Here is a 26779-nt window from a genome sequence, read left to right on the forward strand (position 1 = left end):
TTGTAAAATTAGTTAACCCCTTCAGATGGATTTACAGCGTTGGACAAGACTGATCTTCGGAAGGTATGGGATATTGTTGTTTTTTTTATTTTACCTTTTTTACAGAACGAGGTTCTTCAGGTGGATTACAAGTATAATAATATATTACAAAAACCTGTGTATTTATTTCATTAAAATACTTTGTAATAATGTGTGTGTGTGTTCTTTAACCATTTCATACTATTGGATTAATAATGGAGAGGTGTCATAATTGACACCTCTCCATTATTAATCTGGCTTAATGTCACCTTACAATAGCAAGGTGAATTACCAGCTTTTCTGCTATCTAGCGCTGCATTAAATATAAATATATATGTATAGGTGTCTCCCTGACATATATATATGTATATATACCTATTCTATGTGTATATATCTACTCTAATCTAACCTGTCAGTCTGATTTTACTGTACACCGCGCTGAATTGCCAACTTTTCAAAGGACACCGGTGCGTAAAAATCAGACAGCACTCACATGGTGTGAGTGCTGTGCGTTTTTTTTGTCGCATCCATTGACTTGCATTGGCGAGTCTCCTCCGAGAATCGCAGCAATACGCAGCATGCTGCGATTTTTTTTCTCAGTCCGATTTCAGCTGAGAAAAAAAATCGCAAATGGAATGTCACCTATTGACTAACATTGGTCCGAGTGCAATCCGATTTTTTATCGGATTGCACTCGTCCGTTTTCCTCGCAAGTGAAAAAGAGGCCTAAGAAAATAAATGGCCTTTTCTTACTTTCTTGCACTGTTTTGGGACTTTTGCCGCCAACAGTCGCACATTGGTGCTAAAAAAGTCACAATAAAATTGTACAAAAATTTTGGAGTACTAAAAAAATTCCAGGGGGAACTGGAGTGAAAATACGTGAAATTTTTAAACTTTTTAAAAAGTTGCAACTGATGAATCAGGTTAAAACGTGGAATTGCTAGACTCCGGTCATATAAAATAGATTTTAAAAAGATGCATATAGAATAATGAATTGGTTGCAAACCAAATAAAAGGCACAAAACTAGACAAATAACAGGCGCAAAGGCAACAGACTAAATATATAACAAAGTGTTAAAAATATATTCACCAGTCATTTTCTTGCTCAAAATAACAGATTGAGATGAGCCTTGAACCACTGCCCACTGCAAACTTATTTTCTTTTGGGGACCACTTGACGCATCGTGCAGCGCGGTTTATCCTGAGGATGACAAGTGTTGGTTTCCATGTATTGTTTCGCAGAGTCCAGACATAGGCATTTCTATCAGTGCCACACGTCACAATACGATTACTCTCCGGAGCCCAATCTATGCCTAGGGTAAAGTGCAAGAGTGATTTAGTCCTCACTACTACCTAGTTGTCACAGGCGTCATATTATTACTGTAGACCACATAGAGGATATCCCACCATCGTTGTAGCCTGATACCAGCCTGATAAATCAGCCTGATATCATTAGCTCAGATCTGTCATTAAAAAACAACAAAATATAATTAAATGAACAGAAAAAACCCGACCATGCTCAGGAAACTTGAGTAACGAGTACACTCGCTCATCACTAATAATAAGGTGATGCAAAGGGACCAAAAACCATGTGCCCTGTGGAGTTTTACTTAATCCCTCTTGTTTCCGCAGAGTACTAATCACTATTATTAGTAGTCATTAGTTGCGCCCACTTATTCCCCTTGAGCTATGAGCCTAGGGTGGTTACATCTACTGCCACAATGTCAGTGGGAGCATTTTGCCAAATACAGAAGGGAAGACTGTTCACTCACCAAGTACTTATTCTTTTACCTCCTTAATAACTGTCTTCTTTTGGTGCTGTTTTTTCATATTATAGAGAATAAATGGAATAATATCTCTCACCTGTTACTTGTCCATTGTGCTCTTTTAGCTCTTGAATTTTGGTCCATTTGTCTCCATCTTTTTTGTAAATATGGACATCATGACTGTTCGGACAAAAGGCAATTTCTGAAAAAAATTAAAGGGCTTCAAATAAAAGTATTGTCTATGACTTTTAACACTTTCATTCCCATGTCTACCTGTATAGTGCTACATCATAAATATGGCTCATAATGATTCTACATGGGCTGAAAGCATTGCATAGAATAACTGGGCTCTCCTCATATCGAAGATGTCTGTTCAGTTTTAGGAACAGACAAACAGAGTTCATGCCCAAAATGGATCCATAACTGATGCAGACAGAAGCAGAGAGATCCCATTAATTATTATGACGACGCCTGTGTTCCTTTACATGTACATTTTTTGAATGGCAAAAAGGATCTCGATCCTTCACTGAAGAAGCATTTATTATGGGAATGCCCCTATTACTGCTGTCCACACATAGATATACATTAATGGATATTAGAGATATGAGAGTCTAATTTATTAACCATGTATTACATGGGGTGGTGACAATTGCCTGGAAAAACATTTGACCATCAATAAAGGACCAGTGATCAAACGGGAAAACACTTGGAGCGCCCCCGTGGGCAGTGGGGTACTCGGTACCAGGTCCTTCGGTTCTCAGGGGGATGTCACAGTGGCTGACCCGGTCCGTGGCCCGTGGGACGTCCGTGTTAAAGGGAAAGGTCTTTAAAGGGATATGTTCGTGACGCCACCTGTGGTATTCGGTCAGAGTGACTGACGCTGCTTTGAGGGGTCCGCTGGGGTGATGTTATGGCAGCTAGATGGTATACCTTCCCACAGGTGAAGTATGTCCCCAGGGCTTCCCAGTGTGTAGATGGTGGATGGTGAGAGGCGCAGTAAAGAACAAGGACACAACGTTGCAGTCTCTTTACCTTTTACTGAAGGCTTCAGCATCCACAGTTCAGAGCACAGACCATGGGGCAGGCAGAGTCCGGCCGGTTTGGAGGCAAGTCCAGAGTCCCAGAGTTTTATCCAGGTAGAAATCAGTAGCCTTCCTCTAGCGCCGTGGTGTTGTAGTACCTACTGCTAAGCTTCTCATAAGGTCCTCACAACTGTTGAAGATGTTACAGATGTTATGTCTCTCTCTCTGTCCCCCAGATGGATAGGACAAACCCGTATGACCGGTGGCTTGAGGCGGTGTATAGGGACTCTATCATGCCCTGGCCTCTAAGCATTGCCACCTTGCCTCCTGGGCATAGGGCGGGCAGGTAACGTGAAATTAGCTGTCCTGCCGGTCTCTGGAGCAAGTCATAAAGGACTGTTGCTCCCTCAGTGTTCCAGCTACCAGGATCTTGCACCTCAGAAGGAGGCAGCCTGTGCAGGGCAGAACTCCTCTGATATCCACTCCTTTGCTACGACTTCTTCACCCTCTCTACAATACAGTTCTCTTTCAATGTCTCTTTCTGGAAGCTGCCGCACTCAGGGCAGGCGCAGCTCCGTGTCCTTCTGTCTCGGCCTCTGACAGGATCCCACCCATGTCAGGGACCAACTACCTGAGCAAAGCTCAGCCAGCAACTGCCTAACTTCCTCCCCAGGTCACCAGTTTTACCTAATTGTGAGGAGTGCCCTAATAAATAGGAGCACAGCTCCCTCTGGTGGCCTGGAGTACGAAATGTGTTGTATGTTTATATTTCCTGGATTCAGTTGTCATTCTTTGCCTCCAAATGTAACACCACTCCCCCCTAGAGGAGAATGATATTACTGCAACGACCAGGACCCTGGGGCGCTGCACATTTTTTTTCATTTGATCACATCTTTTACATGATCTTAAAAATGATCCCTCTTGTGTAATTTGGAATGTGGTGCTGACAATGATATAAAGTGTATGACCGTGGGGGAGGGGTGCAGGGGGTAGCGATAATTCATAAAAAACCCCAGCAGAGTATGGTTACATGTAGTTATAAATGAATGATGACCAACTCCCTTTACAGTTCACTGGAGCCAATTTATCTGCCCACTTTACTATGCTTTTCTTATACTAAAGATTGACCACATGATCAACTCTGCACAACAATGCACCTTCTAAATGGAAGTCGATGGGTTTTTCACCCTGAAAGTATTGATTCTTTACTGGAATCAGGACAGTAGCACAAGACCACCTTCATGGCTTTTTAATTTCTTATCAATTAAAAAATGCAGCAAGGTGTCAAGTTAAAAGTAAAGTTAATAATGAAATTTGGCAGCTTTATATCAAAAGTATTCCATTTTTGAAGTTTAGCCATTTAGCAAATAAAATATTGAACTTACAGGTCCTTCTCAAAAAATTAGCATATAGTGTTAAATTTCATTATTTACCATAATGTAATGATTACAATTAAACTTTCATATATTATAGATTCATTATCCACCAACTGAAATTTGTCAGGTCTTTTATTGTTTTAATACTGATGATTTTGGCATACAACTCCTGATAACCCAAAAAACTTGTCTCAATAAATTAGCATATTTCACCCATCCAATCAAATAAAAGTGTTTTTTAATAACAAACAAAAAAACCAACAAATAATAATGTTCAGTTATGCACTCAATACTTGGTCGGGAATCCTTTGGCAGAAATGACTGCTTCAATGCGGCGTGGCTTGGAGGCAATCAGCCTGTGACACTGCTGAGATGTTATGGAGGCCCAGGATGCTTCAATAGCGGCCTTAAGCTCATCCAGAGTGTTGGGTCTTGCGTCTCTCAACTTTCTCTTCACAATATCCCATAGATTCTCTATGGGGTTCAGGTCAGGAGAGTTGGCAGGCCAATTGAGCACAGTAATACCATGGTCAGTAAACCATTTACCAGTGGTTTTGGCACTGTGAGCAGGTGCCAGGTCGTGCTGAAAAATGAAATCTTCATCTCCATAAAGCATTTCAGCCGATGGAAGCATGAAGTGCTCCAAAATCTCCTGATAGCTAGCTGCATTGACCCTGCCCTTGATGAAACACAGTGGACCAACACCAGCAGCTGACATGGCACCCCACACCATCACTGACTGTGGGTACTTGACACTGGACTTCAGGCATTTTGGCATTTCCTTCTCCCCAGTCTTCCTCCAGACTCTGGCACCTTGATTTCCGAATGACATGCAAAATTTGCTTTCATCAGAAAAAAGTACTTGGGACCACTTAGCAACAGTCCAGTGCTGCTTCTCTGTAGCCCAGGTCAGGCGCCTCTGCCGCTGTTTATGGTTCAAAAGTGGCTTTACCTGGGGAATGCGGCACCTGTAGCCCATTTCCTGCACACGCCTGTGCACGGTGGCTCTGGATGTTTCCACACCAGACTCAGTCCACTGCTTCCTCAGGTTCCCCAAGGTCTGGAATCGGTCCTTCTCCACAATCTTCCTCAGGGTCCGGTCTTCTCTTCTCGTTGTACAGCGTTTTCTGCCACATTGTTTCCTTCCAACAGACTTACCATTGAGGTGCCTTGATACAGCACTCTGGGAACAGCCTATTTGTTGAGAAATTTCTTTCTGGGTCTTACCCTCTTGCTTGAGGGTGTCAATGATGGCCTTCTTGACATCTGTCAGGTCGCTAGTCTTACCCATGATGGGGGTTTTGAGTAATGAACCAGGCAGGGAGTTTATAAAAGCCTCAGGTATCTTTTGCATGTGTTTAGAGTTAATTAGTTGATTCAGAAGATTAGGGTAATAGGTCGTTTAGAGAACCTTTTCTTGATATGCTAATTTATTGAGACAGGTTTTTTGGGTTATCAGGAGTTGTATGCCAAAATCATCAGTATTAAAACAATAAAAGACCTGACAAATTTCAGTTGGTGGATAATGAATCTATAATATATGAAAGTTTAATTGTAATCATTACATTATGGTAAATAATGAAATTTAACACTATATGCTAATTTTTTGAGAAGGACCTGTATAGGAGTCAGTTGACAAAGTTTCCTACACCGTGATTGAAACATCTGATGGCCAAATCAAGAAATGTAGTGCCCGATTTGAAAAACTCACTTTTCTACCAATAGATGGGCCTTATCATATAGCTGATATTTTCCAGTTCTTTGGCCCAGATTTCATAAATCAAATTCTCTATATGTCATACTATAGTAATTTCAGGACTTACGAGTTCTATCTTTGTTCCAAGCATGGCAGCTTATGGGTTCCAAGAGGAAGCTGTGAAAAGCCATTCCTATGTAAAGGAAAATATATATAACACATGAAATAATAAATTGTTACAATAAAAAGGTTGTCTCATTAATAAAATACATTTTATTCAATAGATGTATATATTAATTGGCTGTCTTAAAAAAAAATTCTTGTGCTGAGACAATCTTATGAATGTGCTGTGTACTGGGTAATGGCTGTGTCTGACCCTGCCGAGCTGCTCCAGTTCATGTTCGGCACATAAGATATTCCCAGCACACGTACATATTTTAACACATCCAATTGTAAAACTTATTACATTTTAATTTATAGATCTTGATGGTGCTGCATCAACACATTATTTTATTCTCACATACAAATAAAAACCTTTCAAGTGGAGTTGTAAGAATCTTAAGAAAATACAAGTTTATTGGCTCGTCTATAAATTAAGGTAAAATCTATAAAAAGCTTACGCTACTTAAAATAAAAGTAATGTTAAGACCATGTCTTCAATGTATTCTGTGTACAGTTAAGCAGAACTAGATGACTGTTTATTATCTTTTCAAACAGGAACCAAATTAACCCCTCTGAATTCTCAATTAATGGCAATGACTAAAGGTACCGTCACACATAACGATTTCTTTAACGATATCGTTGCTTTTTGTGACGTAGCAACGATATCGTTAACGAAATCGTTATGTGTGACAGCGACCAACAATCAGGCCCCTGCTGGGAGATCGTTGGTCGCTGGGAGTGATCAGGACCTTTTTTTTGGTCGCTGATCACCCGTTGTCATCGCTGAATCAGCGTGTGTGACGCCGATCCAGCGATGTGTTCACTGGTAACCAGGGTAAATATCGGGTTACTAAGCGCAGGGCCGCGCTTAGTAACTCGATATTTACCCTGGTTACCATTGTAAAAGTAAAAAAAAACAGTACATACTCACATTCCGATGTCTGTCACGTCCCCCGCCTTCAGCTTCCCGCACTGATTGTGAGCGCCGTCCGTAAAGCACAGCGGTGACGTCACCGCTGTGCTCTGCTTTACGGCCTGCGCTGACACATTGAGTGCGGGAAGCTGACGGCGGGGGACATGACAGACACCGGAATGTGAGTATGTACTGTTTTTTTTTTACATTTACAATGGTAACCAGGGTAAACATCGGGTTACTAAGCGTGGCCCTGTGCTTAGTAACCCGATGTTTACCCTGGTTACCCGGGGACTTCGGCATCGTTGGTCGTTAGTCCAGACGTGTGACTGTGCAAAATTTTGTGGCTGTAGCTGCGACGGTGCAGATGCCAATCCCGGACATACACACACACACACACACACACACACACATGCAAACACACATTCAGCTTTATATATTAGATTGGCGCACAGGGTTTTGAAAGCAAAAAAAGAACATATAGTCGCCAACTGGACCCCTCTGCTCTCCAAGCCTATTCTTCCCTAAGAGGACCTTGTGTGATCTAACAGCCAATCAGTGGCCACTAGAGTTGGTGCCAATCGATTCATAAGACCCAGTTTACAGGCCAGGTGAATGTGAACCCTAAGAACCGTCTCCTACCTCTCGGTATTCGTGGCTCTTCTTTTGATTACCCGGCTTTGCAACGTCATCGTTTTGGCCTCACACACATGGCCAGCTAATCAAAAGAAAAGTGCGAAGAAGGCGGCTCGCAGAGTTTCCACCCAATGGCTAGAGATTACTAAACTGGCTGCTAGACTAGGTCCTGCTGATCGATTTGCACCAACACTAGCAGCCATTTATTGGCTGCAGCCTTTTCACACCGTCAGAGTAGGAAGAAGTGTGTGGAATTGTGATTGGGTTTGTGCCTTACTACCTCAGGTAAAGCACATAAACACAATGTACTTCACACAGACTTGTTTCACAATATTGTGAAACTTCAGAAATGTGTAGCAAACCCAGTATAGATATTTCCAAACAGTACCCAGCCCTGCGACACAAACTGCTATTGGCACTAAGGTTGTATTTACTTGAGTTATTTTGTTATGATTTCTTTCGCATTTAATTTTCTAAATCAATGCGAAACTGCATCATCCTAATAAAGAACAAGTTTTCTCTGATCCTCAAAGCCACCAGCAAAACTTATAACCGAAAGTAACCACAAAAATAATTCTTCTACACCCTAAGGGCTGACGTCCGTAGATCTGGGACTGATCATGGACCGCAACGCACGGTCTGGCTTCGGGTCTCTCGGCCAAAGTATGAAAACTTCCTCTTTTTTTCTATAAGGCCGTCATGCTCTGGTTGGGAGACCCGCGGCCAGTCTGTGCAGCGCGATCTGTGATCGGACGTCTGCATGAGCCCTTAATCTATAGTGCAATGGGATGCATCACTCTATAGAGATGAAATTGATTGATTTACTTGCATTCATTCAATGAATCAGTAGCATTAAGGCTGTTTCACATGTTGCGGCCACTTTGCGTGGTTTTGTTATGCAATTGCGATAGACAATGTTTTTGCTTTGATTTTGAAAAATCGAAACAAAGCAATGAGTTTTTGCTGTGATTGAGCTAAAAACAAATGAACGCGGCTGCAACATGTGAATGCAGCGTAAGACTGTATGTTTACTATGCTTGAAGATTACATGAGAAACAAATTTCTCATGAAACAAAATTAAAATATCACATATATCTATGTATTTTTGTGCAGTATCTATAGCTTGAATAAATAAACTAGGTTGCAGAGCTATAAGTAACTGAAAAAGGAAATGGAATATCTATTATAACATTACATTGTGGGCCTATTTCTGCTAAAGAAAATGCAGATAAGTATGTTTTTGTTTTGTTTTTCAAATATATTTCCTCTTTTAAAGAGGACCTGTAGCTGCTGAAAAAAACTGAGCTAAGTACTTTGTAAAGATCCCTTATTCTGTCACTTTGCGCTGCGTAGCTCCATTGCAGAGATATTCTTATTTGCTGTTAAATCTCTACTTAGCAGTTCAATTGGGCATTTCTTTCTTGTCTTCTCTGTGGTTGTCTGTTATCACCCCTACCTAAAATGCTGCAATCACAGGTCTGCAGCGTTTGAGATAAATAAACTGCCCAAGAAGAGATGTGATTGTCAGCTTTTGGGAGGGAGGATGAAGTTCCATATTCCCAGAGAAGACTCTGAAAAAAGGTCCAGTTGCACAACAAGCAGAGATTTCACATACTGTGCTCCAGAAGAAACAATTGTGAATATCTCTGCAATGGAATAACGCAGCACAATTTCAGAAAAGAGTGGCATAATCAAGAGAGCTCATAGATTTTTACAGGGAATTCAATCCAACATTTTTGAGCAAGAGACCTCTTCAAGCAACAATATCAAACATTAAGGCTATGTGCACACGTAGGAAGGGACCCTGCGGGTTCTCCCGCAGCGGATTTGATAAATCTGCAGGGCAAAACCACTGCGGTTATTCCTGAAGATTTATTGCGGTTTGTCTTGCGGTTTCCGCTGCGGGTTTTACTCCTGCACTTGTTTAACTATTGATGCTGCATATGCAGCATCAATAGTAATGTTAAAAATAATTTAAAAAAATTATTATACTCACCCCCGATGTCCCGATCTCCTCGGCACTGCACGTGGCGGTCCGGTTCCAAAGATGCTATGAGAGAAGGACCTTTGTGACGTCACGGTCATGTGACCGCGACGTCATCGCAGGCCCTGCTCGCATAGCAACCCTGTGACCGGACGGCAGCGTGCAGCACTGAGAGGTGAGTATATCATTATTTTTTATTTGAATTCTTTTTTTTAACACAAATATGGTTCCCATGGCTGGGAGGAGAGTCTCCTCTCCTCCACCCTGGGTACCATCCGCACATGATTCGCTTACTTCCCGCATGGTGGGCATAGCCCCATGCGGGAAGTAAGCGGATCAATGCATTCCTATGTGTGCAGAATCGCCGCGATTCTGCACAAAAGAAGTGACATGCTGCGGATTGTAAACCGCTGCGTTCCCGCGCGTTTTTTTCCGCAGCATGTGCACAACGTTTTCGGTTTCCCATAGGTTTACATTGAACTGTAAACTCATGTTGGAAAATGGCAGCAAACACAAGAATAACATTTCTTACAAATTTCACAAATTTTTTACCACTGAAATAAAAAAAGCTATGCATGTTTGGTGTCTGCTTACTCATATTGATATGGAGAATCTTATTACCTGGTCACTTTTACCATATAGTGAAAATGGTAAATAAAAAAACAAAACACAATTATGGAATTACACTTTTTTGGATTTTCTTCCCCTGTTTTCCTGTACTCAATGTGGTAAAATGAATGGCCATTCAAAAGTTAAACTTGTCCCGCAGAAAAACAAGCCCTCATATGGCTATATTGATGAAAAATAAAAACGTTATGGCTCTTGGAAGAAAGGGAGGTAAAAAACAAAATACGGAAAATCGCCTGGGGGTCAAGGGATCAAGTTTAATCCAAAGCAGGAAATCCTGGTATAATGTCTACGATTGTCTTTTAGCAAATTCTCAGGATTTAAGGTGAAGAGTGACAAATTGGAGACAATTTACTTTATGTTAATCAAACTTTGCAATTCTAAAATTTGTCGAAATGTTATATGGGACATAGTTGGATAAGTTTGTCCAAGTTTGACTGAGTGACTGAGCCAATTTTGACCTTTCTGACCAGGCCAATTTTTACAATTCTGACCACTGTCACTTTATGAGGTTATTGCTCTGGAACACTTCATCCTATCCCACTGATTCTAAAATTGTTTTTTGTTGACATATTGTACTTCATTTTAGAACATTTTGCAATTTTCAAACTTTTAGTTTTTGTGCCCTTAAATAAGAGAGATATGTCATGCAAAATAGTTAATAAATAACATTTCTCACATGTCTACTTTACATCAGCACAATTTTGGAAACATAATGTTTTTTGTTATGAAGTTATAAGGGTAAAAATTTGACCAGTGATTTGCATTTTTCCAACAAAATTAACAAAACCATTTTTTTAGGGACTGCAGCATATTTGAAGTTGTTTTGAGGGGTCTATATGATAGAAAATACCCAAAAGTGACACCATTCTAAATACTGCACCCCTCAAGGTGCTCAAAACCACATTCAAGAAGTTTAGTAACCCTTCAGGTGCTTCATGAGAACTAAAGCATTGTGGAAGGAAAAAACTAACATTTAACTTTTTTCACAAAAAATGTATTTTAGACCCAAACTTTTTTATTTTCTCAAATGTATCAGGATAAAATGGACCATAAAATTTGTTGTGCAATTTCTCCTGAGTACATCAATATCCCATATGTGGGGGAAAGCCACTGTTTTGGCACAAGACTGGTCTCAGAAGGGAGGGAGCACTGTTTGACTTTTTGAATGCAAAATTGGCAGGAATAGATGGCGGGCACCATGTCGTGTTTGGAGACCCTCTGATGTGCCTAAACCCAACCTTAACCCCAACACACCCCTAACCCCAATGTGGTATTTAGTTAACAAGATTTTTGATTAAAAAATGTGAAAGCCATCCCACCTCATCAAGGCAACCGTAACTGGGCCAGTCCTAACTCTAATATTAAAAACCTTCCCCTTTGTCAAGTGGTGTGCATGTAGATAAGGGCTGAGGCCTGCCTTTCTTTTGAGCTGGGTATTATTGATGTGGTCTCTCTCGGCTGTGCGTCCACTATTTGGGCTCAGTTCCTCTCAGCCCTTATCTACATGCACGTCACTTGACAAACTGTAAGGTTTTTAATATTAGAGTTAGGACTGTCCCAATTACGGTTGCCGTGACGAGGCGGGATGGCTTTTGCATTTTTTTTACTCAAAAAACATGTTACCTAAATACCGTAAATTATTTTCATGCATTATGCTATTTATTTACTGCAGGGTATTTAATCATGATGTTTCTATCTTTGTTTTTTTCTGTTTGAATATTGTGTGCGGATCTTGCTGAGCAGCAGTTGAAAGGAGCATCTAAAAGGAGCATCTAAAAGGAGCATGAACTAAGTAGTTGAAAAAACACTGCAGCACATGCTGTAGGAGAGAAGGAAGCAATATAAGATAATGAAGTACATTACCAAAATGCATAACTTTGCAATTCTTGGAGGATAAATAACCCCTTACCATCTCATGACGCACTATTATGTTATGGAGTATGTTTTTAAAAAAATGAAAAATAAAATCTATAAAAGTTAAATCACACCCTTTTTCTCAATTCAAAAACAGAAATAGGCAAACTAAAAAAATAAGCAGATTTAGTTTTGAGTCATCAGTAAAATATAAACTTATTAAACTCATGAGGTAAATAATGTAAAGAGAAAAAATGCTACACCCACCGCCCCCCCAAAAAATACAATACAAAGTGAACAAAAGTAATACATACACCAAAATGGGACTAATAAAAAAAAGTACTGATAATCACACAAAAAATAAACTCTCAGATAGCAGTATCGACGGAGAATATAAATGTTTGTTATGTGTCTCGGAAAATGGCATCACAAACCAATTATTGTTTCACAAAGTTCAACTTTTTTTACGCCACTGATATTGTAGAAAAAAACTCTATACGTTTGTTTTTTTTTACGTAATTTAAAGTCATTTTAAAAGCACAATGAAGGACATAAAAACAAAACCCAAAAATAAAATGGCGGAATTTAATACTTTTAACATTTGACCTCACTTCGATTTTTTTCTGTTTTTCAGTACATTATATGTTACAATGAATGGTGTTGTTCAAAACTGCAACTCATCCTGCAAAAACAAGCCCTCATATGGTATGTCACCGGAAAAAATAAAAAAAGTTATGGGTCTTGGTAGAAGAAAAGGAAAAATAATAGAGCAAAAATGAAACTTGTCTGTTTCATTAAGAGTTAAATAAAGTCCTACTCTTTAGTCTTACTTTTAAACAGGTTTGTGAAGCAACATTAGGGTGATTATTTGCCAGGAGAGATCAGAAATGAATAAATGATACCTCAATGGTAAGTAGTTTTGTGTGTATGACTAAGACAGGTTTACTGCACTGAGGTTATGAAAGAAGCGATTTATATAGAAAAATATTTCCTTCCCTTATTCAAACCACAGCGTAATAGTCACGGATGTCATACTATGCTAGACTTGTCTAAAGGCAGAGCTAACATGCATTTTATGCTGTAGGTAAAGAATAAGGTCCCGATTCATAATTACACTTGCACCTTTTTTAGTCTTCTTTTCTGTGTTTTTAACCTTTAGCCAATAAATTCCTCTTTTAATATGAGCCTTTTTTTCCCAAGTCCATTTTTTTATTATTATTAGTGATGAGCGTGTGTTCTCGTTACTCGAGTTTTGCCGAGCATGATCGGGTGGTCTTTGAGTATCTGGGGCGTGCTCGTAGATTATGTTTGAGTCCCCGCAGCTGCATGATTTGTGTCTACTAGACAGCCTGAATACATGTGGGGATTCCCTAACAAGCAAGCAATCCCTGCATGTATTTAGGTTGTCTAACAGCCTCAAATCATGCAGCTGTGGAGACAAAAACATAATCTACGAGCATGACCAAAATACCCAAGCATGCTTGAAAAACCCAAGTATCGAGCACACTCGCTCATCACTAATTATTATTTATTATAGGCCATTTATTCCTTGGAGCCTTACATGTGAAAAGGGGTACAAATAATAAGAAAAAAGTACAATAATTTTGAACAAAATGAGTCAACGACTGGTAAAAGAAGAGAGAGGACTTTGCCGACGACGCCTCACAGTCTACAAGGGATGGGTGAGGATAGAGTAGGTGAGGGTAGAGCTGGCCATGCAGCATTATGGTGGAACAAGGGTTACTGCAGGTTGTAGGCTTGTTGGAAGGTCTTGAGGTTCCTTTTGAAGGTTTCCACGGTAGGCGAGAGTCTGATATGTTGTGATACAGAGTTCCAGAGTAGGGGGATGCGTCGGAGAAATATATGTGATTGTGGGAAGAGGAGATAAGAGGGGAGTAGAGAAGGAGATCTTGTGAGGATCGGAGGTTGCGTGCAGGTAAGTTTCAATTTCGAAGCATGTCCAGTATGTTCTCCCTGCTTCCCTTCTTTACCTTTCAGTATGCACCACCAGTGTACTCCCTCACTACCTGTAAAAAGAAGTCACGAGCAGGCAAGGTGCAGTATTGACAATGACCTTTTAAAGAGAGTCAACACTGTAAGCAGGAGAGCACACTGTGTCAGAATTGACAAGAGAGAACAGAGACTAACCAGGGAGGTTACTGCAGCTGTGGGGAGCGCCTCACAGGCTAGCCCCCTGATTACGTTACATTTCATGGTAAAAGAAGCAGGGATAAGTGAGTGCAGCCCCAGTCCCTGATGATGTTCTGCATGAGAACCCCAAGTGTTTGCTGGGAGACTTAAACGGAAGGACATTGGAAGTGGGGAAAAAACAGACAAAAGAAAATAAAGTACAGAGGGTATTGTAGGGAATTTTTAATTGATGTACATTACAAAAGTAGTTATTTTAGTATTAGGAGGGGTGGTTTGACATACAAATTAATTTTCATCCTAAATCCCCATCTATTTAGCGCCATAATCTACACTATTTTCTAAAATACTTGAATTTAAAAAAAACTATCCTTCCTAACTGCACTCTCTCATTGCTTTTAATTTTTTTCCTACTTCCTTTTTGATGACACTTCATTTAAGAATCCCAGTGCATCTTGGGATACTCAAATGATCATTGCCACATTGCCCCCTCCCTGAAACGACAAGTCAGTGACCTTCATTTCAGGGACTGGGCTAATGCACTGTTCTGTAAACAATGACAGTGTTCTCTCCATCCGGCTCAAATCAGCCGTAACGTGCAGACAACAGAGCGCTCAGGGCGTTATGAGGGGGCAGAGCATGTGGTCTCTACACGTCAGTTATTTTGATAATGCACAATTACAGAGCGCTCTGTTGCTGGCTCGCTAATGCTGGTTTGAGCCGGCAAGAGAGAGTGCGCTGTCATTGTGCACACTGCACAGGGACTAGCTCAGCACCTGAAATGAAGGTCACCGATGACTCTTCATTTCAGGGAGGGGCAGGGGTTGCAGCGCTGACTTCAGCCTCTGCCCCTGATGACCCTTCATTTGAGATATCCATAGTCAGAGTCTAAGGGGTCCCCTGTTTTAAAGGAAGTGGTATTTGCCCAATATTGCATCTCAAACATATCCGCTGAACACTGGCACAAGCTGGTGGATTACCAAACAAGTCCAGGTCAGAGCTAGAGAGCAAGCCCAAAGGCAGAATCTGACCTGCTGCTATTGACTATCTTTTTTAACTATCTCCAAGAGGAAAGTCATCTAGTCTAAGGTAAAACAGAGGAAGCATCCAGCAGTTAATCTAGAAGACTGGTCGGGGAAGTAGCCAGGTCAGAACACTAGAATCACAATCTAAAGGGCACAAGGGCAATGTTAATTATACAATCACTGGCACAGTGTTACAAACTTGGGGAAGTTACATGGAGCTAAAGTCTCCCCAGCATCATCCAGTAACATACAAGCAACACCACTAATTTGGCTACAGTGGTCATGTGGAGGGTGGTCCTTTCTCTGCAGTAGTACATGTCCTACAGTTATGTTAATGTTTACATTCCCAGAAAACCATTTAAAATATTTAAGCGTCATTCACACATCATTGTGCATTATGTCCTGTTAGTGCTCAAGGGTGCAACCATTTGAAAGTTTGCTACGAATCTCAGCCTTTCATACTTATACCATTATAGCTACTGTCATACTCTGTAGAAAATTGCGCAAAACCTTAAAACTAATTCATGATTACTATTCCAGCCATTAGTGCAGTTTGCTTTAAAAAATTTCAATTAAAAAAACTGCTTTACTCCCATTCCGCGGTTCATCGTTCATCTGAGTGACTGTCCTTGCTCTCGCTGATCATTATTGTCTCTCAGCAGAGCTGTCAACATGACATAGGGACATAGGAGCTACAATCAGGGAGCTCAACATCTCTTCCTGAACTCACTGATTGGCTGCAGTGTTATTGATTTGATGTCAGCACTGCAGACAATAACAGACACAAGGAGCAATGGAGGAAACTTAGAGCTGGACCTGGGCAGGGTGAGTAGAGTCAGTTTGTTTGTTTTTTTCAATCCAGAAAACCCCTTCAACAACCCCTGAGTTGACATGTAATCTGTGCATCCATTGAACCTGTTTGGCATATAACACAGGGAAATGTCTTTAAGCCTATTTCTGTACTACAGAAGTCCATAGAATACTCCAACTGAGTATGTGAGGCTACCACTATTGGCATCCTCCAGGATAAGGACTCTACAGCTGTCAGTGACCAAGATGTTTACATTTTTAATTAATTAGTCATTAATGGTTGGTCTGAAAAGATTAACATTCTGGACCACAACACCATATGATAAAAATGAAAAATTGCTATTAATTTCTGCCTCTAATCAGTTTCTTTATGAGAGTCCCTACAAGGGGGCTAAGGTTTATTAATTGAGAATGCCATCAAGATCTTTCAAAATATATATATTTGTTAAACCAGAACACTTCGTTTAGTATTGTAATACAGTGGGTACAGAAAGTATTCAGACCCCTTTACATTTTTCACTCTTGGTTTCATTGCAGCCATTTGGTAAATTAAAAAAAGTTCATTTTTTCCTCATTAATGTACACTCTGTCCTCCATCTTGACTGAAAAAACACAGAAATGTAGAAGTTTTTGCAAATTTAAAAAAAAAGAAAAACTGTAATATCACATGATCATAAGTATTCACACCCTTTGCTCAGTATTGAGTAGAAGCCCCCCTATGAGCTAGTACAGCCATGAGTCTTCTGGGGAATGAAACTTCAGTGTCTGTGCAGATCTTATGCATAAGTGGGGAAAATCTGACTCTCCTGCCTGCGATTGTGGAGCTGACCGTCCAACAATTCAGCACATTGTCGAGGAGTGTCCCCTCAGATCTTATACTGGTGACAAGAATGATTTCTACACTGGAAATGACAATGTTATTGCATACATAGAAAACAGCAATCCGACTCTGATTTCTGTTCCTTTGTTCTTTTCAGTCACTGTTTATTGTTTGTTATTTATACTTATATGATGATCAAACAATTAAATAAATAACCATCTGACACTGATTTCTGATACAAAAAAAAATGTGCTTCTGCTTTTGAGTACATTAGAAAAGAACAAATGTGTAATTGTAATTCAAATCCACGAGGACAGATGCCAGGAGCATCGTATCGCTGGTCAGTCACAGTTTGGCACTGTTGCTGTCAGCTCTCCTATCTCTCCCCATCAATTGAATCTCTGTATTATTTCCCGACTTTTTCTCTTATCGTCTTCAGTGCTGCAATTATACAACATATTACTGTCCGGAGTATTTATCAAGTGTTTCAGGCCTTTAATTTCCTATCTCTATTATTGAGCTGTGAGCACTGAATTCCCCTCACTATCTTAAAATCATCTTAAACTGGCTGCTTCATGACTGCGTATTCCAAAATGGGACCTCCGAGCTACCAGGCCTCTCTTACCACATTGATCCTTGTACCCCCCTGCCAGGACCAATTAATGCCCCCTTAAATAAAACACAACAATTAATTTCTTTGGATAATTTTGGCCACAGCGGCCATTTTATTAAATACCCAACATAACAACCATTTATACATTTGTATAAAAACTTGAGGGGAGGGTTCTTGGAGCTAATAAATCTGGCACCTAATAGGCAAAGCCCAAAACCAACATGGAAAAAACCCCTTCTTTACCCTCAGCCGTAACCACCAGCTCGAGGGCACCATGTAACCCGTTTACCGGGCAAACCAACCCCAAAGCTCCCGAGGTCAAATCCCCGTCCAGAGCCAGTAAACCAGCCAGATCAGCCCCATGAAACCAACTCCAAGAACCCCGCCCCCCGCCAACCAGCCACTGTGACAAGAATGCAATAACGACCTTTACAAAAACAAATTCAGCACCTAAAATCCCCAACTATTCCCTCATTACACCAAAAAACTAGGGAGGGAGGGTGGGCTTCTCAGGTCAGATGCTCAAACAGTAATGGCCCCTTTCCCGCACTTTCCACGACCCGCCCCCACCCCCACTAGGCCACCCCTCTACTCCTCCCCATCCCCTGAACCAATCCCTTTTCCCTGCCTTATTATTTAAAAATTGCTCCCCTGCGTTCCCTTGGCAACGCAGTCATGGGGGGCTTTCGTTAACTCCGTTCCTCCAGCCCCCCCTCTTGACTGCGTATTCCAAAATGGGACCTCCGAGCTACCAGGCCTCTCTTACCACATTGATCCTTGTACCCCCCTGCCAGGACCAATTAATGCCCCCTTAAATAAAACACAACAATTAATTTCTTTGGATAATTTTGGCCACAGCGGCCATTTTATTAAATAACCAACATAACAACCATTTATACATTTGTATAAAAACTTGAGGGGAGGGTTCTTGGAGCTAATAAATCTGGCACCTAATAGGCAAAGCCCAAAACCAACATGGAAAAAACCCCTTCTTTACCCTCAGCCGTAACCACCAGCTCGAGGGCACCATGTAACCCGTTTACCGGGCAAACCAACCCCAAAGCTCCCGAGGTCAAATCCCCGTCCAGAGCCAGTAAACCAGTCAGATCAGCCCCATGAAACCAACTCCAAGAACCCTGCCCCCCGCCAACCACGAGCAGCACCTCAGGCTCGCGAGTGCCCCACCACCGCCATGGCCCTCTCCACCCCTTCTTGTATTGCCAACATCCACAAATCCAAACCGATATCGTTCAAATGAACGCCATCACTCCTCCAGTAATTTCCCACACCAGCTTCCAACTCAAAATGGCGAACCGCTATCCCCCCGTTACGAGAAACAAAACTCGCCACAGCCCTGTTTAGCTTCACCCGGGCCCTATTGATACCCCTCAAAGAGCGTGCTGCCCTCCACGTTTTCCTGGGCACAATGTCGGACCACACCGTAACCATCCCTGGAAAGGATACCCACAATCGCAAAAGATCATACCGTATATCTCGAATTAGTTCTCTCACCGGCTTAGACCCCAAATCATTACCACCCAAATGTACAACAACAATATCCGGAGAACGATCCAAACTAACCGATCGGGAAAATTCGGTCAAAAACCCGCGCCACGACATGCCCCGAAAACCCAACCAACGGACCACCACCGCCTCCCTCTGAAATCCCAATTGCCTACCATCGTGTCTAACATCGGCACGAATCGCCCCCCAATGCACGAAAGAATGTCCGAAAATCCACGCCAGAAGTGGGGTCCGTCCTGCAAAATACAATAATGATTAATACCCCCCTAAACAAATAACAAATCAATTACGCACATAAGATAAATAACGATTCGACGACCACCTACCAATACGCCGAATAACCTCCGGACCCAGCCCTAAACCAGCAGCCTCAGATGCTGCCCCAATTCGAAAGGAATGTGTCCCAAATGACGACGGATCCAGGCCCAAACTTGTCAACGCTTGTCTCAGAACTGCCGTAAACAGAAACCGCGATAAAAATTCGCCCTGACGGTGCCGCAAAAGTGGGCCCGACCTATCCGGCTCCAGACCCCAATAATCTTCCAAACACATATGAGGGCACATCGCCCCCCCAATCACTTTTCCTAAAACCACACGCCTACCTTTCCCCAACTGATCAGTCTTCGACCGCCGAATCCAAAAAGCAACCCCACCTGACCAAAATTCAGTATCCTCCGCCAACAAACCTCCAGCTGTGAACCTGCTAGGGGAAACCAACTCCCCTATTCTCAAAGCCCCGAAAAAAGCTAGCGAAAAAGCCAGTCGAAACAAAACAGCCTCGTAATCAGAACTACATACCTCCCCCAAAGCTACCCCCAAATGCTCCAACATCCCGAAAGATATGGGCCGCCGAGTATCGCACGTTGAAAAGCCCCTTCTAAAACCTTTTAATGCCTGCCGAATCAGAAAATTCTTAGTAACATCAACGGAACCCTGAAGCTTAAAACCAAAAGCAACACCAGCTATAAATTTATTCAATTTTGATACGGACCAACCCCATTCCTCCGCCGAACCAATTAAAAGCAACAATGCCATCTCCCTATCACCATCCGATTCGACTGAACCCAACTGTTCCAACCACCCTTCCCACAAATGCCATGACGCCTCATAACCTGACCACGTCCTTCCCGACACTGACGACTGTATCAGCCGACCTCCTCGTCCGCAACAATCTGCCACAAATGAAAAGGGCATGTCGTTCCTGCATCTTCCGCTTCTGGAGCCAACTCCCACTGCCAAACGCTCCCACTGCAAACGAGACAGAGCATCGGCTATAGAGTTTTGCACGCCAGGAACATGTACAGCTGAAATCCATGCATTCAACTCCAAGCACCGCAAAACTAACTCCCGAACCAATTTGATTACCGGAGGGGATGAAGAAGACAGACTATTGATCACCGACACTACACTCGAATTGTCGCAATGAAAACGTATCCGCCTATCCTGAAACGTACTGCCCCAAATGAACACCGAAACCACAATTGGAAACGGCTCCAACAACGCCAAATTTTTTGTAAACCCCGCTTCGCGCCACCAATCCGGCCATCCCCCAACGCTCCACCTTCCAGCACAATAAGCCCCGTATCCAACACTACCAGCCGCATCTGTAAAAATTTCGCAATCAAAATCGTTCAAATCTTCCTGTTGGATCAGGGACCTGCCATTATAGTTGTCCAAAAAACGTCTCCAAACCACCAAATCCTCTCTGTGCTCTTTTTTCAAGCGTACAAAATGATGCGCGGACCGCACTCCGGCCGGAGCTCTCGACAATCTCCTACAAAATATCCTGCCCATCGGCATAATCCGGCACGCAAAGTTTAACCGCCCCAACAGTGACTGAAGCTCTTTCAACGTAACCTTGCGCAGCTTCTCACATCTCATTACCTCTTGCCTTAAGGCTCCCAACTTCTCCTCAGGCAAGCGACACTCCATCCTCTCCGAATCTATGAGAATTCCTAAAAAACTCAACACCGTAACAGGTCCCTCCGTTTTATCACGCGCTAAGGGCACCCCAAACTGACCTCCTACCCACTCCATCGTAGCCAACAAATTGCCACACAACAAAGAATCCGGGGGGCCAACGAACAAAAAATCGTCTAAGTAATGAATAACCGACGGAACCTGGGAAACATCCTGAACGACCCACTCCAGAAAAGTACTAAAGGCTTCAAACAGCGAGCAGGAAATTGAACAACCCATCGGCAAACACCTATCCAAGTAGAACCCCCCATTCCAAAAACATCCCAACAGCGGGATACTATCGGGGTGAACCGGAAGCAGACGAAAAGCCGATTCAACATCTGTCTTAGCCATTAACGCGCCTGTGCCATACCTACGTACCCATTGCACAGCCGTATCAAAAGAGGTATAAACCACAGAGCAGAGATCATCCGCTATCCCGTCATTAACTGACTGGCCCTTCGGATAAGACAAATGCTGAATAAGGCGAAACTTGTTGGGCTCTTTTTTAGGGACCACCCCAAGCGGCGAAACAACCACCCCCTCTACAGGTAAATCACTAAACGGCCCCGCCATGCGCCCCAACTCAACCTCCTTTGCCAATTTTGCCGTAACCACATCCGGCTGCAAGTTAGCCGACCTCAGGTTCTTCTTAGAAAAGGGGATAGCATGAGCCGGATGAGGAATTCTAAACCCCTCAGAAAACCCATCACATAGCAACCTAGCCTTTTCCCTATCCGGATACCTACTTAGATAAGGGGCCATCCTTAGAACCTTCACCGGTGTCACCCCCATGACCGCCTCCCACTCCTGGTTTACCCCTCGCTTTCTTAAAACACTTGGCCGCTCCATGTGAGGCCCCTCCGCAGTGGAAACAGGCATGCTTGAACTTGAATGTGCTGCCATATTTGCATTGGCCTTCATTGAACTGCCAACACGTCCCTGTTTTGTCCTTAACCCCTTGTGACCCCTGTCCTCCACTTCCCTGTCCCGACTGCTGACCGCTACTCCCTCCACCCCCATGAAAGGGCTGCCCAAACCTCGTCGGAGCCATTACCTTCAACCACAAACCTATATCTTTTTGTTCCCACTTTATCTCGGGTCTAATCGCCTTCCTTTGCCGAAACTGCTCGTCGTAGCGTAACCACGCCTGGCCCCCATACGCCCTGTATGCTTCCCCTATCGCATCGACATAGCAGAACAAACCTGTACAGTTCTCCGGGAACTTTTTGCCTATAACTCCAGCCAAAATAAAAAACGCCTGTTGCCAATTCGCAAACGTCTGCGGTATCAATCGCCAACGCCTCTTCTCCTCCTCCTCCTTTTTGCTATCCTCTTTCTTACCCTTATCCAAATTAAACTTCTCCAGGGGCAACAGGAAAAAATCTCTACATATTCGTCCTTCCATATTTTCTCCTTAACCTCTTTCTTTAAATGAGCCCCCAACGGCCCCTCAAAACACACGTAAACCTCCCCCTTAGCTCTATCATCCAACTTGATTCTATCCCCTTTTTCCTTATCCGTCTGTACCGACACCGACACCCCCGCCGATGACGCCTGTTCCACCCCACTCGCCCTATCAGATCCAACTCCCCCTCCCGAACCCGTACCAGAAACCGGCAACCAAGCCCCTAATGGAGACGACCGCCCACTACCCCGGCCCTCCCCATCCAATCTCCTCAAAATCTGAGACATACCCGCCAAAAGCTCTCTAACCACCGGGACCCTCGCGGTGCTGGGCCCACCACTCCCCGCCAAATCGACCCCACCATACCAACTATCCCCGACCCGAGCACCACTATCCCACCCCGCAACAGAATCATTTTCATACTCACCAAGCTGCGCGGGTGCTGTGTCCCCGCCAGCCGTGCGATCACCGAACTCCCTCGGGTCGCTCCTGGAACCAGAATCCTCCGCGCCGCTGTGTTGCTCCAGGCCCGCGCCCCTGGCCGCCACGTCACCAGGGTGTGACCGGAGCAGGTGAGCTGGAACTTTCCCTGGACCTTCTGGGTGACCTGGACCTGGCCGCCACCAGCCCGACTCCGGACCTGTCTTCTTGCCGGGCTCTCCCACGAGCCCCGGCAGCAGCCGACGTTCTTCCATGCTGTGCTGGGCCAGGCTGCGGGGTTGAGGTGCGCCTGCCCATCGCTCTGCCTCTTGCCGCGCCGCCTCTGCCAGGCACCCGGGGTGATCCAAACCCCGAGGTACCCGCCGCCACTCCGCTGCTGCTCTCTTGTCCCACCGCTCCCTGAGTCCTGCTCCTCGTCGCCGGTGATGTCGCCGGCGCCGCAGACACCGCCGCTGCCCGCCGGGTACCGCTCCTGCTGGGCGCCGCCATATTGGTGCCGCGAACCGGAAGTCCTCGGGCACTTCCGGTGCGGCCTGCTCACCTCCCTGGGCCTGTGCCGCCGCTGCTCGCGGCCGCCGTCCAGCGCCCGCAACGCCGGCCGGTGGATTCCTGCCGGAGGACGGGCCGGAGGGGGTAGGTGACCGCCGGCCCGAACGCTCCGCAGGGTCCCTGGAGGGGCTCTGTGGCCGGCGGTTGCCGCGCCCTCCGATCTCCGGCGACAGTCTCTCTGGGGGACGGGTCCTCCTGGATCTGGTCCCCTGGGCTCCCGGGCTGCCCAGCAACGACGCCAGCTGGTCCTCCAGCCAGCCTCCCCGCCGCGATCTCGCCATTTCCCGCAGCTGTCCCATGATCGCGTCTACGGAGGCCATCCTGCACCCGGTCAGCTGTCACGTCTTCTCAGGTCAGATGCTCAAACAGTAATGGCCCCTTTCCCGCACTTTCCACGACCCGCCCCCACCCCCACTAGGCCACCCCTCTACTCCTCCCCATCCCCTGAACCAATCCCTTTTCCCTGCCTTATTATTTAAAAATTGCTCCCCTGCGTTCCCTTGGCAACGCAGTCATGGGGGGCTTTCGTTAACTCCGTTCCTCCAGCCCCCCCTTTTTCTCTGTCTAAACTTTTATACAATGTTAGTTCCTTTTCATTGGCTGTACTATATCATGTGGTGTGATAGCTATGAACACATGGGAAAATATTCTGAAAAGTTCCCAGGCTCGAGTTCATATGAGTTCATCCAGTAGAGGGCGCATCACCGCAACTCGAGGTAACTACAGGTCATTCACTTACATTCCATTCATTTGCCGGGTTTTTACAGGCAGGGGTGGCTGCATTAGCAGGCTTCTGCGTGTAAAATTAGTTAACCCTTTCAGATGGATTTACAGCGTGGGACGAGACTGATCATCGGAAGGTATGGAATATTGTTGTTTGTTTTGTTTACATTTGTTTCAGGTGACAAGGGTCTTCAGGTGGATTACCAGTATAATAAAATATTCCAACAACCTGTGTATTTATTTCATCAAAATACTTTGTAATAATGTGTGTATGTTTTTTTTAACCGTGTATGTTTTTTTTAACCATTTCATACTATTGGATTAATAATGGATTGGTGTCATAATTGATGCCTCTCCATTATTAATCTGGCTTAATGTCACCCTATAATAGCAAGGTGACATTAACCCTTCATTACCCCATATCCCACCGCTACATGGGAATGGGAAGAGAGTGGCCAAGTGCCAGAATAGGCGCATCTTCCAGATGTGCCTTTTCTGGGGTGGCTGGGGGCAGATGTTTTTAGCCAGGGGGGGGGGGGGGGGCAATAACCATGGACCCTCTCCAGGCTATTAATATCTGCCCTCAGTCACTGGCTTTACCATTCTGGTGGAGAAAATTGCACGGGAGCCCACGCCAATTTTTTCCACTATTTAACCCTTTAATTTAATAGCTAGAGCGCCCAAATTTTGCACATACACACTACTAACATTAGTAGTGTGGAATATGCAAAAAAAAAGAGATATGAGATGGTTTACTGTATGTAAACCATGTCTCATATCATGTCGGGTTTGAGAAGGAGATATGTTATGAACAGGTGATTCAGAACCACAATGGACCTAGTGATTAAGAGCACACAAAGTGACCTGATAGTTACTAACATAAGACGAGCTCTGAGACGTGGGAACTCTGCTGACCGCAATCCCTAATCCTATCATACAACACTAGAGGTAGCCGTGGATTGCGCCTAACGCTCCCTATGCAACTCAGCACAGCCTGAGAAACTAGCTAGCCCTGAAGATAGAAAAATAAGCCTACCTTGCCTCAGAGAAATTCCCCAAAGGAAAAGGCAGCCCCCCACATATAATGACTGTGAGTTAAGATGAAAATACAAACACAGAGATGAAATAGATTTTAGCAAAGTGAGGCCCGACTTACTGAATAGACCGAGGATAGGAAAGATAGCTTTGCGGTCAACACAAAAACCTACAAACAACCACGCAGAGGGGCAAAAAGACCCTCCGCACCGACTAACGGTACGGAGGTGCTCCCTCTGCGTCTCAGAGCTTCCAGCAAGCAAGAAAAACCAATATAGCAAGCTGGACAGAAAATATAGCAAACAAAAGTAACACAAGCAAAACTTATGCTTATGCAGGGCAGACAGGCCACAAGAACGATCCAGGAGAAAGCAAGACCAATACTGGAACATTGACTGGAGGCCAGGAACAAAGAACTAGGTGGCGTTAAATAGAGCAGCACCTAACGACTTAACCTCGTCACCTGAGGAAGGAAACTCAGAAGCCGCAGCCCCACTCACATCCACCAGAGGAAGCTCATAGACAGAACCAGCCGAAGTACCACTCATGACCACAGGAGGGAGCTTGACCACAGAATTCACAACAGAGATAGCAAAAGCCGGCAATTGAATTACCGGCTTTTAACTTATCTAGCGCTGTATGAAATATTAATATATGTATATGTGTCTTACTGATATATATATATATATATATATATACATATATATACAGTACAGATCAAAAGTTTGGACATACCTTCTCGCTTAAAGATTTTTCTGTATTTTTATGACTGTGAAAATTGTACATTCACACTGAAGGCATCAAAACTATGAAATAACACATGTAGAATTATATACTTAACAAAAAAGTGTGAAACAACTGAAATTATGTCTTATATTCTAGGTTCTTCAAAGTAGCCACCTTTTGCATTGATAACTGCTTTGCACACTCTTGGCATTCTCTTGATGAGCTTCAAGAGGTAGTCACCGGGAATGGTCTTCCAACAATCTTGAAGAAGTTCCCAGAGATGCTTAGCACTTGTTGGCCCTTTTGCCTTCACTCTGCGGTCCAGCTCACCCCAAACCATCTCGATTGGGTTCAGGTCTGGTGACTGTGGAGGCCAGGTCATCTGGCGTAGCACCCCATCACTCTCCTTCTTGGTCAAATAGCCCTTACACAGCCTGGAGGTGTGTTTGGGGTCATTGTCTTGTTGAAAAATAAATTATGGTCCAACTAAACGCAAACCGGATGGAATAGCATGCCGCTGCAAGATGCTGTGGTAGCCATGCTGGTTCAGTATCCCTTCAAGTTTGAATACATCCCCAACAGTGTCACCAGTAAAGCACCCCCATACCATCACACCTCCTCCTCCATGCTTCACGGTGGGAACCAGGCCTGTAGAGTCCATCCGTTCACCTTTTCTGCGTCGCACAAAGACACGGTGGTTGGAACCAAAGATCTTAAATTTGGACTCATCAGACCAAAGCACAGATTTCCACTGGTCTAATGTCCATTTCTTGTGTTCGTTAGCCCAAACAAGTCTCTTCTGCTTGTTGCCTGTCCTTAGCAGTGGTTTCCTAGCAGCTATTTTACCATGAAGGCTTGCTGCACAAAGTCTCCTCTTAACAGTTGTTGTAGAGATGTGTCTGCTACTAGAACTCTGTGGTCTCTAATCTGAGCTGCTGCTAA

General features: G+C 43.8%; 1 protein-coding gene across 1 annotated transcript in view; it reads right to left on the bottom strand.

Annotated features, from left to right (window-relative positions):
- ARPC1B (actin related protein 2/3 complex subunit 1B) overlaps positions 1-26779 on the bottom strand; it is a 102028-nt gene that overhangs the window by 44158 nt on the left and 31091 nt on the right. Inside the window, exons 2-4 of the mRNA XM_069733911.1 lie at positions 6005-6070; positions 1881-1985; positions 1108-1330 (exon numbers count right to left, since the gene is read on the bottom strand). Coding sequence (XP_069590012.1) covers positions 1108-1330; positions 1881-1985; positions 6005-6068 — 392 coding nt within the window. The 5' untranslated portion in view covers positions 6069-6070. The remainder of the gene's footprint in view (positions 1-1107; positions 1331-1880; positions 1986-6004; positions 6071-26779) is intronic.

The sequence above is a fragment of the Ranitomeya imitator genome, chromosome 7 (genome assembly GCF_032444005.1).
Source record: "Ranitomeya imitator isolate aRanImi1 chromosome 7, aRanImi1.pri, whole genome shotgun sequence".
NCBI lineage: Eukaryota > Metazoa > Chordata > Amphibia > Anura > Dendrobatidae > Ranitomeya > Ranitomeya imitator.